Source organism: Eriocheir sinensis, chromosome 20, assembly GCF_024679095.1.
Source record: "Eriocheir sinensis breed Jianghai 21 chromosome 20, ASM2467909v1, whole genome shotgun sequence".
NCBI lineage: Eukaryota > Metazoa > Arthropoda > Malacostraca > Decapoda > Varunidae > Eriocheir > Eriocheir sinensis.
In genome coordinates, this window is record NC_066528.1 from 20,999,740 (window position 1) to 21,014,739 (window position 15,000).

The 15,000-nt window shown below is 46.9% G+C and overlaps 1 protein-coding gene across 10 annotated transcripts in view; it reads right to left on the reverse strand.

Annotated features, from left to right (window-relative positions):
• LOC127001377 (LIM/homeobox protein Lhx3-like) overlaps positions 1-15,000 on the reverse strand; it is an 89,270-nt gene that overhangs the window by 17,228 nt on the left and 57,042 nt on the right. For 3 of the 10 annotated variants that reach the window (XR_007755220.1, XR_007755221.1, XM_050865926.1), the window contains exons 1-4: positions 10,428-11,960; positions 8,432-8,606; positions 7,587-7,807; positions 964-1,132 (exon numbers count right to left, since the gene is read on the reverse strand). Coding sequence is in view for 8 of the 10 variants with exons in the window: in XM_050865926.1 (XP_050721883.1) it covers positions 964-1,132; positions 7,587-7,807; positions 8,432-8,606; positions 10,428-10,629 (767 nt within the window). In the remaining 2 variants the exon portion in view is untranslated. Of the gene's footprint in view, positions 1-963; positions 1,133-6,356; positions 6,526-7,586; positions 7,808-8,431; positions 8,607-10,427; positions 11,970-15,000 lie in introns of those variants that run through there. The other 7 variants (XM_050865930.1, XM_050865927.1, XM_050865929.1 and 4 more) reach the window with 7 other exon arrangements.

Consider the following 15,000-nt stretch of genomic DNA (forward strand, 5'->3'; position numbering starts at 1 on the left):
CCATTTTTTTAGCTCCCGAGAACAAGCCGATATAAGCGAGACATCAGTAGGATTATTGTTATTCGAATCAAGTTATCAGTTATTGCAACAAGCTTCCCTACGTAATGAGTTAGTTCGAGAATTGATTCAGAACCGTTACTTCACTTTGACAACCGTATGAAGGGAATGTATTAAGGAAGGAAGGATGAATTACCATATTCTTTGTACTAATAGGATGTCTGACCCTTGTTCATGCTAAGTCGCTCTGTCATTGTTTATAGTTTATGGTCTTATAGTTAAACTTGCTCGAGGTTCGATAATTGATTGTTCATGCTAAGTCGCTCTGCTTGTTTTTATAATTCATCGCCTTATCGCCAGACTTGTACGAGGAAGAAAAGCGAAGGAAGGAAGGAAGTATTACCATTGTCTTTGTACCAATATGATGTCTGTCCCTCGTTCATGCTAAGTCGCTCTGCTTGTTTTTATAATTTATCGCTTTATAGCCAGACTTGTACGAGGAAGATAAGCGAAGGAACGAGTAAGGGAATCTACCATCACCACTATCACATGCGTTCTCTTTGTTTGTGTTAAATCGATCTGCTTTTTATGTATGTTGCACCAGACTTGCACGAGAGAGTGGAAGGAAGGAAAGAAATGGAGTCTATTTATCATCCCAAGCCAGTAACATATCTGCCCCTCGCCCATGTTAAGATATTCTGCCAGTGATTATTTCGTCACCTATTTTGGAACCAGTCTTGCACGAGAGAGTGGAAGGAAGGAAGCAAATGGACCCACTATCAACCATATCCCCAGCCACTAACATCCCTTCCCCTCTGTCCATGTTAAGCCGGTCTGCCAGTGTTTGTATCTTCAAATATTTTGGAACCAGACTTGCACGAGAGAGTAAAAGGAAGTCATTATGAACCCTGAACATGCCTTCCCCTTAGCCCATATATAGACGCTCTGCCAGTGTTTTTTCGTTACCTGTTTTGGAACCAGACTTGCACGACCCTCATGTCGAGCCCCAGCGTCTGAGAGAGTTGTTCCCTAACGTGGCGGGCGGGTTTGGGACTGTCTTTGTAGGCCTGCTTGAGTTGTTCCAGTTGGCGCGCCGAGATGGTGGTACGCGGGCGCTTGCTTGTCACGTCTCCTTCTGTAACGAGACACTGCCGTCACCACCACCGCTTGTACCCATTCCTACATCACCACCACCACCACCACCACCGCTAGGGCCTCATATGCTTATATAAAGACCTTCACACATGCATACATATTTACATTCATTCATTTTTTCTGTTACAATGCACTACTGGCTCCACCACCACCATCATCACCACTATCACCGCCATCATCACCACCACCGCCAGGGCCTCCTATGCCTATATACAAAAAAAATAACACAGACATACATATATACATTTACTACACCGTCACCACCACCGTCATCACCACTGTCATCACCACTGTCATCACCTATTTCCACACCCTCACCAGTGTCATCATCACCACCACCGCCATTACCACCAGACACCTACTCGTGTATACAGACACACACATACATACATATATACATACAGACAGACACACCCAACTCAACCCAACTTAACATACACATACATACATACATACACACATATATACACGGTCACCAACAGTTTTCAACATTCATACTCTCTCTCTCTCTCTCTCTCTCTCTCTCTCTCTCTCTCTCTCTCTCTCTCTCTCTCTCTCTCTCTCTCTCTCTCTCTCTCTCTCTCTCCCACCTAATTCTCCCTTTTTTTAACATTTTCGGATTATTTTCCCGCCGCGCGCTATCATAATATAATAAACATAATGAATAAAGATAAATAAATAAATATAATAAATAAAAATAACAAAGAGAAAAGCTGAACAACAACAAAAAAAAAAAATCTCAAACTGTTCAATCAAATCATAGAGAAAAAAGTATACCAATAATAATAATAATAATAATAATAATAATAATAATAATAATAATAATAATAATAATAATAATAATAATAATAATAATAATAATAATAATAATAATAATAATAATAATAATAATTTAGGATAGACTCAGAACCACAAATTAACAAGAGAAATAATGACTTTTTTTTATATATAATTTTTGTTTAATATTTTGTTAGTGAAATCAGGCGAAGGGTGTCCTAAGACTTTGTACCGGGCAGACGGGCAGACGGGTAAACAAACAGACAGACAGACGGATAAACATACAGGCATACGGACAGGCAGACAGACAGGCAAGGAAGGGTGGGGGTGTAAGAGAGAGGGGGGGAGGTAGGGAAGGGAAGTAAGGGGAGGGGGGGGTAGGACATGCTGGGCTAGTTAACAAACAGGTTTATCGTATCGCAGGTGTGTGTGTGTGTGTGTGTGTGTGTGTGTGTGTGTGTGTGTAGTTCTACGTTGTCATATATAGCGTTTTCCCTCTTATATCGAATTATTATTATTATTATTATTATTATTATTATTATTATTATTATTATTATTATTATTATTATTATTATTATTATTATTATTATTATTATTATTATTATTATTATTATTATTATTATTATTATTATTGTTGTTGTTGTTATTGTTATTGTTATTGCCGGAATCGACTGAGGTTCGTGCATGTCTGGCTTCCCTTCCTTCCTTCCTTCCTTCCTCTCTTATTTATTTCTATTTATTTCCTTCATTCCTTATTTCTTCCTTCTCTGGTCTATCTCACTTCCGTTATTCCTTCCTTTATTCCTTCCTTCCTTCCTTCCTCCCGTATTTCTTTCTATTTCTTTCCTTCATTCCTTATATCTTCCTTCTTTGGTCTATCTCACTTCCGTTATTCCTTCCTTTTTTCCCTTCCTTCCTTCCTTTCTTCCTTCCTTTCTTCCTTCCTTCCTTCCTTTCTTCCTTCCTTTCTTCCTTCCTTTCTCCTTCATTTTCCTTCCCTCCTTCCTTCCTTTCCTTCCTGTCTCCCTCCTTTTTCTCCCCAAAACATTACTACTACTACTACTACTACTACTACTACTACTACTACTACTACTACCACTACCACTATTGCGGCTTTTAATTTTATCCCCTCCACCACCATCACTCGTACAACCACCACCACCACCACCACCACCACAATCACCACCATCAGCACCCTTTAACACATTATTATTATTATTATCATTATTATTATCATCATCAATAAATTTCCAGCTACGGTACACTATATTTTGCTATCTCATCTACATTTTTTTTCTGTATTTTTCTATGTATTCTTTCACCCAATGCAGAACTACGCTATAATATTTAATTTTGTACTAACGTTTTTTCTATATTTTTCTATGTATTCTTTCACCCAATGCAGAACTACGCTATAATATTTAATTTTGTACTAACGTTTTTTCTGTATTTTTCTATGTATTCTTTCACCCAATGCAGAACTACGCTATAATATTTAATTTTGTACTAACGTTTTTTCTTTATTTTTCTATGTATTCTTTCACCCAATGCAGAACTACGCTATAATATTTAATTTTGTACAAACGTTTTTTCTTTATTTTTCTATGTATTCTTTCACCCAATGCAGAACTACGCTATAATATTTAATTTTGTACTAACGTTTTTTCTATATATTTCTATGTATTCTTTCATCCAATGCAGAACTACGCTATAATATTTCATTTTGTACTAACGTTTTTTCTATATATTTCTATGTATTCTTTCATCCAATGCAGAACTACGCTATAATATTTCATTTTGTACTAACGTTTTTTCTATATTTTTCTATCCCGGTCTATATATTTTTCTATCTTTTCATCTAATGCGGGAATTTGCACTATATTTTTTCTTTATGTTTTTTCCATTTTTACGTGTAATTTCTAGCTTTTAACTTTTATATTCTAATTTTCTATCATGTTCTCTATATTTTTCTATCTATTTATACCTAATGTGGGTCTATGCACTATATTTCCCGGCACCTCAGACCCAACTAGCATCACATACTCGCTACACCTAAGGAAAGAGTGTAGTTTTGCCATGCGTCTGTGTTCTAAGCTCGCTAGAGTCACTACAACCTGCTAACTATACTCAGGGTTCATTATTTTGACTTCCACACTCAGTAACATACACTTGGCTTCGTCACTACACCCAGAACATGTTATTATCACTAAGGGCCGTTTTCACAGTCGCCGCTATAAAATTTCCACTTAAAACTGGCCGATGCGGTAGTGGCGGGTGCGGGGGTAGCCTAGTCCCGCACCTTACCACATACTCTCAATACCTCTCGCGTCCTCTGCAACCGCCACTACCCCATCGGCCAGCTTCACGTGGAAAGCTATAGCGTCGATCGGCACCACTGGTAACGATCAAAACAAACAAAACGACTGTAAAAGCGACCCTAAGACTTCAACATTAACTGATCGGTACTCTTAAACGCTACAGACTCTCACATCAACTATTTCTGAAAGCCACAAAAGAGGTAAAATGCGTTCTCAGGAGTGTTTTTTAGAATTCATGGTACAGACGCCTTGACAGACTCCCACCAGGGTCATAAAACTACCCATGGAAAGGCCCACAACTCATACGAAAGTCATGTCAATCGTGTGTGCTTGGCCGGCGAAATGTTTAATAATATGACCTATCTACACCTCACTCAGTACACCCAGACTCCTTACTGACTGCATCTTCTGAACTTAACTGCCATTACTAATACACTCAGTTATCTACACTTTACCCAATACACTCAGCGGCCTAACTGACTTCATTCTCTTCACTTAACTGCTACTACTACTACTACTACTACTACGCTCAAGTTCCCTACACTTCGGTCACTACACCCAGACTTATAACTCCCTATTCTTAAAGGTATCGGGGTCCCATTACGACTGTTTCCCAAGGCCACAGATAATATTAGTCCTGTTTCCATGGGTGTTTTGTCCGTTCATGGAGCAGCGAGTAGCGGGCTTTTTTATATATTATTGTTTCCTTTTTTTGTGTGCCCTTGAGCTGCCTCCTTTGTTGTAAAAAAAAAAAAGAAGAAGAAGTCGTGTAAAACAATCACCAGGATCACAAAACAGTCCTTGAAAACCCCGGCAATTACTACGACGAGAGGCTTTTGAAATTGGTGAATCTTTTTACAGCTAAAGAGACAGCTCAAAGGCAACAGAAAAAGGTATAAAAAAAGCCCGCTAATCGCTGTTCCCACAAAGACAAAAGTAATGAGCGGCCGAAAGAGAGGTCAATTTCGGGAGGAGAGGTGTCTTGATTGAAGCGCCGATACTTTTAAAAATACAGGTTCTTATCGGCTACACCTGATTGTTGCTACTACTACTACTACTACTACTACTACTACTACTATCCAGCTATCTATTACTACTACTACTACCACCGATACACTCCTATACCCCGTCAGTAGTTGGGTAGCGAAATCAGCCAAGAGTTACCCTGATATATTTTACCGGGCAGACGCTCAGACAGGCAGACAGAGGTTCTAACTGACTTCCTCCTCTACACTCGGTCTCTTCACCCTTCATAAGTCTCTTCTACACCTGTCTTTATCTCTTCCTAATAACCTAAGACACCACACCTTTTATTTTTATTTATTTATTTATTTATTATTCATTTTATTACACTACTCTCCCCCTAGACTCCCCCTCCTCCTCTTCCTCTTCCTCCTCCTCCTCCTTCCTCTCTCTCCTACACTTAGCTCCACCAGAAGGCTTATTATTGTTATTATTTTATTATTGTTAGTGTGATTATTACTATTATTACCACCACCACCACCACCACCTCCACCTCTACCACCACCATCGCCACAGTCAAAACCATCTCTCCCCTTCCTCCTCTCCCCCCTACAGCATCCACATATCACCCCATCCCTCCCCCCTTCCTCCCTTTTCCCTCCCCCTTCCTTCAGCCCCTACGTAATATGCATCGACTGGGCACGCATCCTCTTCCCCGTTACCCCCCCCCCCCCCGCACGTTTTCCCCCCCATTAACACTACCGCACCTCACACCCACCCAATTTACACCCCCGCCCCCTCCCACACACACACCGGTGATACCTCCCACTCACACACCCCGACGTGCTGCCAAGACTAGCGCTAACCTACACTACACCCGCGCCCCGCCCCCGAGTGTGTGTGTGTGTGTGTGTGGTGGTGTGGAGTGGCGGTGTGGTGGTGCCGGTGGGGAGGGGCGGGGGTCGTGGTGGCCGGCGTGGGCGTAGGCGGTGGGGTGTCCGTGCCGCCGCCGCCGCCGCCGCTGCGCCGCTACTCTCATCACTAGGGTCTAGCCGCCGCCGCCGCCGCCTGGGCCACGCCGCCACATGCTGGCCGGCGTGGCGGCGTGGCGGCGGCGGCGGCGCGGCGAGGCACACTGTGACGTACCTGTTCTGAAACCAGACTTGCACGACCCTCATGTCCAGGCCGGTATCGGCGGCCAGCTGCTCGCGGACGTGGCGGGGCGGCTTGGCGCACTTGCTGTACGCCGCCTTCAGCATCTCTAGCTGGCGGGCGCTGATGGTGGTGCGCGGCCGCTTGCCGCTGAGGTCGTCCTCTGTGAACAAGCCGCCGAGCCGTGGTCAGAACCTCTCGGAGGTGGGGGGCCGGGCCGCCGCCGCCGCCGCCGCCGCCCACGCCCGGGGGCCCTGCCCGGCACAGCAGCCCCGCGGCTCGGCACCAGGGGCGTGGCGGGGTTGGGGGGTGATTTAGAGTGGTGGTGCGAGGGTGGGGAGCATGCGGCGTGCAGGCGGCCTTACCGGGGTGGAGGGGAGGGGCAGCGGCGGCGGGGGCGCGGCAACTGTAGCCCCCGGGGCGGGGCGGGGCAAGGCAGGGGGTGCTTCATGGTGCGTGCCTCGCCCCGGGGGGGACAGTTGCCGCGCCCCACCAACACTTACTCAGGAAACTTATTCATAACAGCAAAATGAAACATTCATAACATGACAGCCAGAAAAAAAAAATTATATTGAAAATATTATTCAAGAAAACTATGAATTGAGAGCTTGAGCCTGCATGAACACAAACAACAACAACAACAACAACAACAACAGTAACAACAACAACCATTACAACGGTAGCGGCAGAGAGTGAGGGAAGCACAACACCGACGATGCGGACCGGGGGTGGGGGGCAGGCAGGGGGGGAGAGAGAGAGAGAGAGAGAGAGAGAGAGAGAGAGTAGGAGGAGGAGGAGGAGGGAGGGGGGGAGAAGGGGGTAAATAAACAAAGAGAAAAATAAGAAAAAACTGAATGAAGGAAAATCAACAAAAGAAAAAAGATGTTATTTCTGGTAAACCAAGGAAAAAAATACACACGCACAGATGTCGTGACTGCATACACACACACACACACACACACACACAGAACCCCTTCCCCACATGCTATCATTCCACAACCACACACACACACACACACACAAACACACTTACTTACATACACACAAACACACGTACACACACAAACTCACCCCCGTCTCCACACCCTCCACATACACACCCACAGCACCACTAACACGACAACAACCACCACCAGCACACCAGGACGACGAGGAAGCTATGATATATATATAAAAACGCCGCCGAGACGCAACAACTTGAACAAAACCACCGTTGACTCTTACCCTTGATGGACATACCTCTTTGCTTCGCCTGCTCGTAGTCGCTCTTACAGACCAGCTTGTTGTCTTCCATTAGGTAAAACTCGTCCCCGGTGTTGAGTTGGCGCTGGCAGATGATGCAGGCGAAACAGTGGAGGTGGTAAACGTTGTCCTGGGCGCGCCGGACCACTTGTGTCGGAGGGATCCCTTGCTCGCAGCCCGAACACTTGGTGCCGTACCGTCTGCTTGTGTGGGAGGTGGAGGTGGTGGTCGTTGTGGAGGGTGGGGTGGAGAGGGGGGGGTGGAGGAAAGGAAAAGAAAGGGAAAGTTGAGATGAGATGCACATAACACACACACACACACACACACACACACACACACACACACACACACACACACACACACACACACACACACACACATGCGCTCTTTAATTTTATCTGTTTTTATCGTCATTTTTTTCCTCCTTTCCTTCCTTCCCATCTTCTTTCTGTTGTTTCTCCCTCCTTTCCTCCTTTCTCCCTTCCCTTTTATCCTCTTTCTCTGTCCCTTCTTCATCCACACTATCACCCTTCATTTTTTTCCTTCATCTCCTACCCTCTCACTTCCCCTACCCCTCTCCTCTTTCCCTAACCTTCTCTTACCCATCCTTCCTTCACTTCCTACACAAACACCTTCACACGCTCTCACATCCATCTCCCCTTTCCCTTAACATGCTCTTCCTTCTCCCTTCCCTTCCTTCTCAATATCCCCTCACACCTTTCTCCTTTTTCCTATCCCAAACCTCTCTTATACCTTCTCCCTTCCCCCTTTTCCCTTCCTTCCCTTCCTCCTCAACCCCCTCCCCCTCATCCTCGCCTCCCGCTCACCTGAAGAAGTCCTCCTTGCAGTAGACTTGTTGGTTCCTGGCGAAGCACTTGTCGGTGAGCTGCGCGCCACAATCGGCACACTTGAGACAGCGGGAGTGCCACGTTCGCTCCAGCACCTTCAGGATAAACCGATCCAGAATGGCCTCGGAGCACCCCGCGCACTTGGGGATGGTGGCTGCGGGGGAGAGAAGGGGGGAGAGTTAGTGAAGGCTGGGGAGGAAGGGAGGAGAGCTGGGGAGGAAAGGTCAGGGGTGAGGAGGAAAGGAGGAGAGTTATGGAGAAGGGTTAAGAGTGGCTGGGGAGAGAGATCAAGGGTGGAGAGGAAGGAGGGAGAGAAGGGAGAAGCGTTAGTGATGGATAGGGAGGAAAGGGAGAGATGGGGAGGGAGTAAGTGGTGGCTGGGGAGAAAAGATGGGTGAGGAGGAAGGGAGGAGAGATGGGGAGAAGGATTAGGAGTGGCTGGGGAGAGAGATCAGGGGTGGAGAGGAAGGAGGGAGAATGGGGAGGGAGTTAGTGGTGGCTGGGGAGGAAGATTAGTAATGAGAAGAAGAGGGGAGGAGAGATGGGGAGGAAAATCAGTGGTATGTAGGAGGGGAAATAGTTAGCAGGGTTAGTAATGGGGAGAAACAAGGGGGAGAGAGTTAGTGGATGGTGGGGAGGAGGGGAGAAGAGTTAGTACTGGTTGGGGAGGGAAATTTGTGATGGGGAGGAGATGGGGAGAAGATTTAATGGCGGGGAGGAAGGGAGAGGGAGGCAGAGAAGAGTTAGTGCTGACTGGGGAGGGATAATCAGTGGTGGGGAGGAGGGGAGAGGGAGGCAGAGAAGAGTTAGTGCTGACTGGGGAGGGATAATCAGTGGTGGGGAGGAGGGGAGAGGGAGGAAGAAAAGCGTTAGTGCTGACTGGGGAGGGATAATCAGTGGTGGGGAGGAGGGGAGAGGGAGGAAGAAAAGCGTTAGTGCTGACTGGAGAGAAAAGATCAGTGGTGGGGAGGAGAGGGTAGAATAGTAATTGTCCGATCCAGAACGTTTGTCGAATATAGAAACGTTTGTGAAGACAACGCGACTTAGCCCCGTATAGGAAGATAATTGTGTTCTTGCGATCCGAGACGCTGATTAACCATACAGAAACGAAGACTTAAGTATGTTATACGAATGAATGAAAATGACTTAGAGAGAGAGAGAGTAGTATAAACGGAAGGTCTTTAATATTTTTTCTCTTCTTTTTTCTTTTTCTTTATATATATTTTTTGGGGGATGCGTGACTTGAAGCGTTTGTTGTCTTTTATATCTGTCTCAAAAAAAAAAAGATTTCTAAAAAGGTGTGTGTGTGTGTGTGTGTGTGTGTGTGTGTGTGTGTGTGTGTGTTTAAACTTATACATGTGCGTAAATACATATAAAAACACACCATGAAGTATACCTCTTTTTTTTTTTTTTTTTTTTTTTTTGGGGGGGGTTTGTGTGTGTGTGTGTGCGTGTGTGTGTGTGCGTGTGTGTGTGTGTGTACATGAACACCTGAACGTTCTCAAGCTCCTGCCCACCTATCACCACCACAGCGGCAAACACCCAAACACCTGTCGCCAAGCGGGTAAACAGGTGTTCGAGACGCAAATGTATCTTTTATCTGCCCGCGCCCATCTGTGTGTGTGTGTGTGTGTGTGTGTGTGTGTGTGTGTGTGTGTGTGTGTGTGTGTGTGTGTGTATCTCATGTTCACTGTCTATCTATCTATCTATCTATCTCAACCTTCAAACAGTTAATATTTAAAAAATCTTGAATTCTAATCGTATTCAATTTCTTTTCTATTATTTTTTTTTTCGGTAAGACATAAATTTTGGCCCTCAGATAACGTGTGTCTATATGATGTGTGTGTGTGTGTGTGTGTGTGTGTGTGTGTGTGTGTGTGTGTGTGTGTGTGTGTTAAAAGAGAGAAGAGGAAAGGGAAAAGAAATGAAGTGTGTGTATGTATGTATGTATGAATCGGTCACATCATAAACTCACACAGAAGAAGCGGGTGCAGGGAGGTCGGGAGCAGCAGGTCAGCGATGGGCGTGCTGAGGGCAGCGTCGTGGAAGGCGTGGGGGGAGAGGGTCGTCTGTGTCAGCGGGGAGGAGGAGGGGGGCGAGGAGGAGGAGGAGGAAGAGGAGGAGGAGGAGGAGGGTGAGGGGGTGAGGGTGGGGGCGTTAGTTCCGTATAGAATCATCGTCTCTGGTTTGTGCTGACGCTGGTGCTGATGCTGGTGCTGACGGAGGCAGAGGAGGTCGTGGTAGTGATTACCGTGTGCTGTTTGGTGCTGACTTTTGGTTCTGCTGCTCTCGGTTTCTGCTGATGAGGTTGATAAAAGTGCTGATTCAGTGGTTTAACTTGCTGACGGAGGTTGCTGAGGTTGTAGTCCTGTTTGCTGTGTGCTGAGTGTTTAGCGTTTGCTGACGAGGCTGATGAAAAGTGCTGATTAGAGAGGTTTGAATTTGCTGACGTGGACGCTGGGGTGTGTTGACGAGAGGCTCTTTAGGAACGTTTCTCTAGCTCTCTGTCTCTATCTCACGCCAACGTTCTGCATCTCACAGTAACGTTTGTTTTGGATTTGTCACTTTGTCGCTTTCCTCTGTAATCTTTCCTATGCGTCTCTTCACAAAACGTCTATCTCTCTGCCTGCCTGTCTTTTTATCTCATTTGTTTGCTTCACATCACAAAATAACGTTTCTCTGTCTGTGTCTGTCTCCTTAACGTTATTTTTCTGTCTATATATCTGTCTCTTTCTTTCTTGATGTATGTTTGTCTTCACATGTTAAAGTTTCTGTCTGTCTTTTCTCCTTCGTCTTTTTTTCCTTTTCCTTTTTGTCACCGTCGTTTTCTGTCTAGTCTGTCTGTTTCTCTGTCTCTTCACACGATAAACTTTGTCTGTCTTCCTCTCTTCTCTCTCCTTTTCCTTGTCTTTCTCTCTTCCAGTAACGTTGTTTTCTGTGTCTCACTTGTTCAACGTTTGTCTGTCTCTTCACACGTTTTTCTGTCTCTCTGCAACGTTTGTCTAGTAGGTGTTTCCTCTCGTAACGTTTTTTTCTGTCTTTCTGTCTCTTTGTAACGTTAATCTGTCACTTCACACGTTTTTCTGTCTCTCTGTAACGTTTGTCTCTTATGTGTTTTGCTTTCCCTTTAAACATAACACAAAAGCCAACGTTTGTTTACTATCGGCGGGGCAACTCGGGTCGGGTCGGGTCGGGGCAGTAGCAACACGGGGCGGGTCACACACACACACACTTCTGCCCGTGGTGGCGTATCGAGTGTGTGTGTGTATGTATGTGCGTGTGCGTGGCAACGGCTGCACGCGTTATGTGTGTATTGACGCGCCCACGTGCTCCTTCATCACCACCACCACCACGCGTCCAGAGTATCGTACCGCACCACCACCAGTACCAGCACCATACACCACCACCTGCTCTGACACGCCCGCCAACACCACCCACCACCACCCGTCAGTTCCTGCCTGCCACGCCCACTTATTCTTCATTACCAGCATTCATCACCACCAGTACGCAAGCCCTCAGAGTTTGTTTTTGTCGTATATCACCACGACCACCACCACTATCACCACCACCACCACCGCGCCACATCCCTCTCCTCCACACACACGCCCATTATAATTTGTGTCGTGGGTATGGGGAGAAAGGGGTGGATAGAAGGGAATGGGGGAGAGGGAAGAGAGGGGAGAGGAAGAAGGGTAAGGAGGTGGATTGGGAGAAGGAAGGAGGGAAAATTTAAGTGAGAGGGAGAGAAAGGAGAGGGAGAGAAGAAAGAGGGGAGAGGAAGAGGGAAGAAGGAAGAGAGGGAAAGGGGAGGGAGGGAGAGAAAAGCTGTGAGTGGGGAGAAGGAAGAGGGGAGAGGGAAACTGTGAGGGCGGATTTTGAGGGGAGAGAAGAGGAGAGGGAGAGAGAGGGAGGCTGTGAGGGCGTACTAAGGGGAGAGGAGGGAGAGAGAGGGGAGAGGAAGGGAGAGAGGGGAGAGGTAAGGGAGGGCAGAGAAGAGGAGAGGGAGAGAGAGGGAGGCTGTGAGGGTGTACTAAGGGGAGAGGAAGAGGGGAGAGGAGAGAGAGAGAGGGGAGAGGAAGGGAGAGCTCAGCCAATCAACAAAGTGGATGCCAGGAAGGGGCGGGACCCACGAAGCGCTTGGCAAATACTCTCCCTTCCTCCTCCTCCTCCTCCTCTTCCTCCTCTTCCTCCTCCTCCTCTGAGCATCGTCCCTCCATCTCATATCTCGCTTCCATCCTTCATTTCTTACCTCCTCCTCCTCCTCTTCCTCCTCCTCTTCTTTCTCCTTCGCTTCCTCTTCTGCCTCCTCCTCCTTTTCCTCTTCCTCTTCTTCCTCCGCTATTCCTTCATCATTCCTCTCTCCTCTTCTACGTTCCTCCTTCCTCCTCGACTTTTTTCCTCTCTCTTCTCTTCTTCTCCTCCTCTTCTCTTCTCTCTAACATCTCTTCATCTTATTTTCTTTCCTCTCATCTCTGCTTTCTTCCTCCTCTTTCTCCTCTTCCTCCCCCTCCTCTTCCTCTCACCTACGCTTTTCACTTACCTCCCTCCTTCTCCTTCTCCTCCTCCTCCTCCTCCTCCTCCTCCTCCCTCTTAATTAATTGTCTTGCCAAACACTCGGAGTTAATCACACACACATAAGAAGAAGAGGAGGAGGAGGAGGAGGAGGAGGAGGAGGTAGAATTTGGGGAGATATGGAAGAGGAAGAAATGTAAGGAAGGTTGGGAAAGTGAGGGGAAGGGAAGGTAAGGGAGGGAAGGGAAGAGAAGGTAAGGGAGGGGAGAGAAGGAATGAGAGAGAGAAGGAAAGAAGGAAGGAAGGAAGGGGAGGCAAAGAAAGGAAAGGGAGAAAGAGAGGAAAGGGAAGAGAGGAAAGAAAGAAGGGAAAGAAAGGGAAGGGAGAGAAAAAAAAACGAAGGGAGGAAGAAGAGACAGAAGGAAGGGGAGGAAAGAAGGGAGGGAAGGAAGGAAAGGGGGAGAGAAAGAGGGAAAAATAAAGCATGCAATCCCCCCCCCCTCTCCCTTTTCCTCCTCCCTCCCTCCCTTTCTCTCTCCCTTCCTCCTCCTCCTCCTCCTCCCTCCAACTGGTGTTTTAAAGCTGGGTTGCCTCCACACAATGAGCTTTCTCTCTCTCTCTCTCTCTCTCTCTCTCTCTCTCTCTCTCTCTCTCTCTCTCTCTCTCTCTCTCTCTCTCTCTCTCTCTGAGAGAGAGAGAGAGAGAGAGAGAGAGAGAGAGAGAGAGAGAGAGAGAGAGAGAGAGAGAGAGAGAGAGACTGGTGTTAATGAGGTGGGTTTAAAGGGTTCAGACACCACCACCACCACCACCATCATCATCATAATCTTGTTTTTTTTTCTTTATCACAATCTTTATTTTTCCTTCTTTTTCTTCATATTTTCTTTTATTTCGCATTTTTACAACAACGATATATTTCCGTCTTACGCCGCGAAGTTTTTCACGTAACATAACTTCGAGAAATAAGTCACGTATAGAATGTTCCGTGTCACGATATGTCACGAAATATGTCTCGCCTGTACTGCAAGCTCTCCCTTCCTCGGCCATTCCCTTACGCCCATATCACAAGCTCTCCCTTCCTCGGCCATTCCCTTACGCCCATATCACAAGCTCTCCCTTCCTCGGCCATTCCCTTACGCCCATATCACAAGCTCTCCCTTCTCGGCCATTCCTTACGCAGATATAACAAGCTCTCCATTCCTCGGCAATTCCCTTACGCCCATATCACAAGCTCTCCCTTCCTCGGCCATTCCCTTACGCCCATATCACAAGCTCTCCCTTCCTCGGCCATTCCCTTACGCCCATATCACAAGCTCTCCCTTCCTCGGCCATTCCCTTACGCCCATATCACAAGCTCTCCCTTCCTCGGCCATTCCCTTTCGGCTTACGCCCATATTACAAGCTCTCCCTTCCTCGGCCATTCCCTTACGCCCATATCACAAGCTCTCAATTCCTCGGCCATCCCTTAAGCCCAGATCACAAGCTCTCCTTCCTCGGCCATTCCTTACGCCCATATCACAAGCTCTCCTTCCTCGGCCATTCCCTTACGCCCATATCACAAGCTCTCCTTCCTCGGCCCATCCCTTACGCCCATATCACAAGCTCTCCTTCCTCGGCCATTCCTTACGCCCATATCACAAGCTCTCCCTTCCTCGACCATTCCCTTACGCCCATATCACAAGCTCTCCTTCCTCGGCCATTCCTTACGCCCATATCACAAGCTCTCCTTCCTCGGCCATTCCTTACGCCCATATCACAAGCTCTCCCCATATCACAAGCTCTCCCTTCCTCGGCCATTCCCTTACGCCCATATCACAAGCTCTCCCTTCCTCGGCCATTCCCTTACGCCCATATTACAAGCTCTCCCTTCTTCGGCCATTACCTTGATAGATAATCCAATCATCTCTCTCTCTCTCTCTCTCTCTCTCTCTCTCTCCCTACCCTTTCCTTTCCTCTCCTCCCCTCTTTCCTCCCCTTTTTCTCTCCCTCCCTTTCCTCCCCTCTTTCCTTCCCTCTTACCTCTCCCCTTTTCCCCTAAC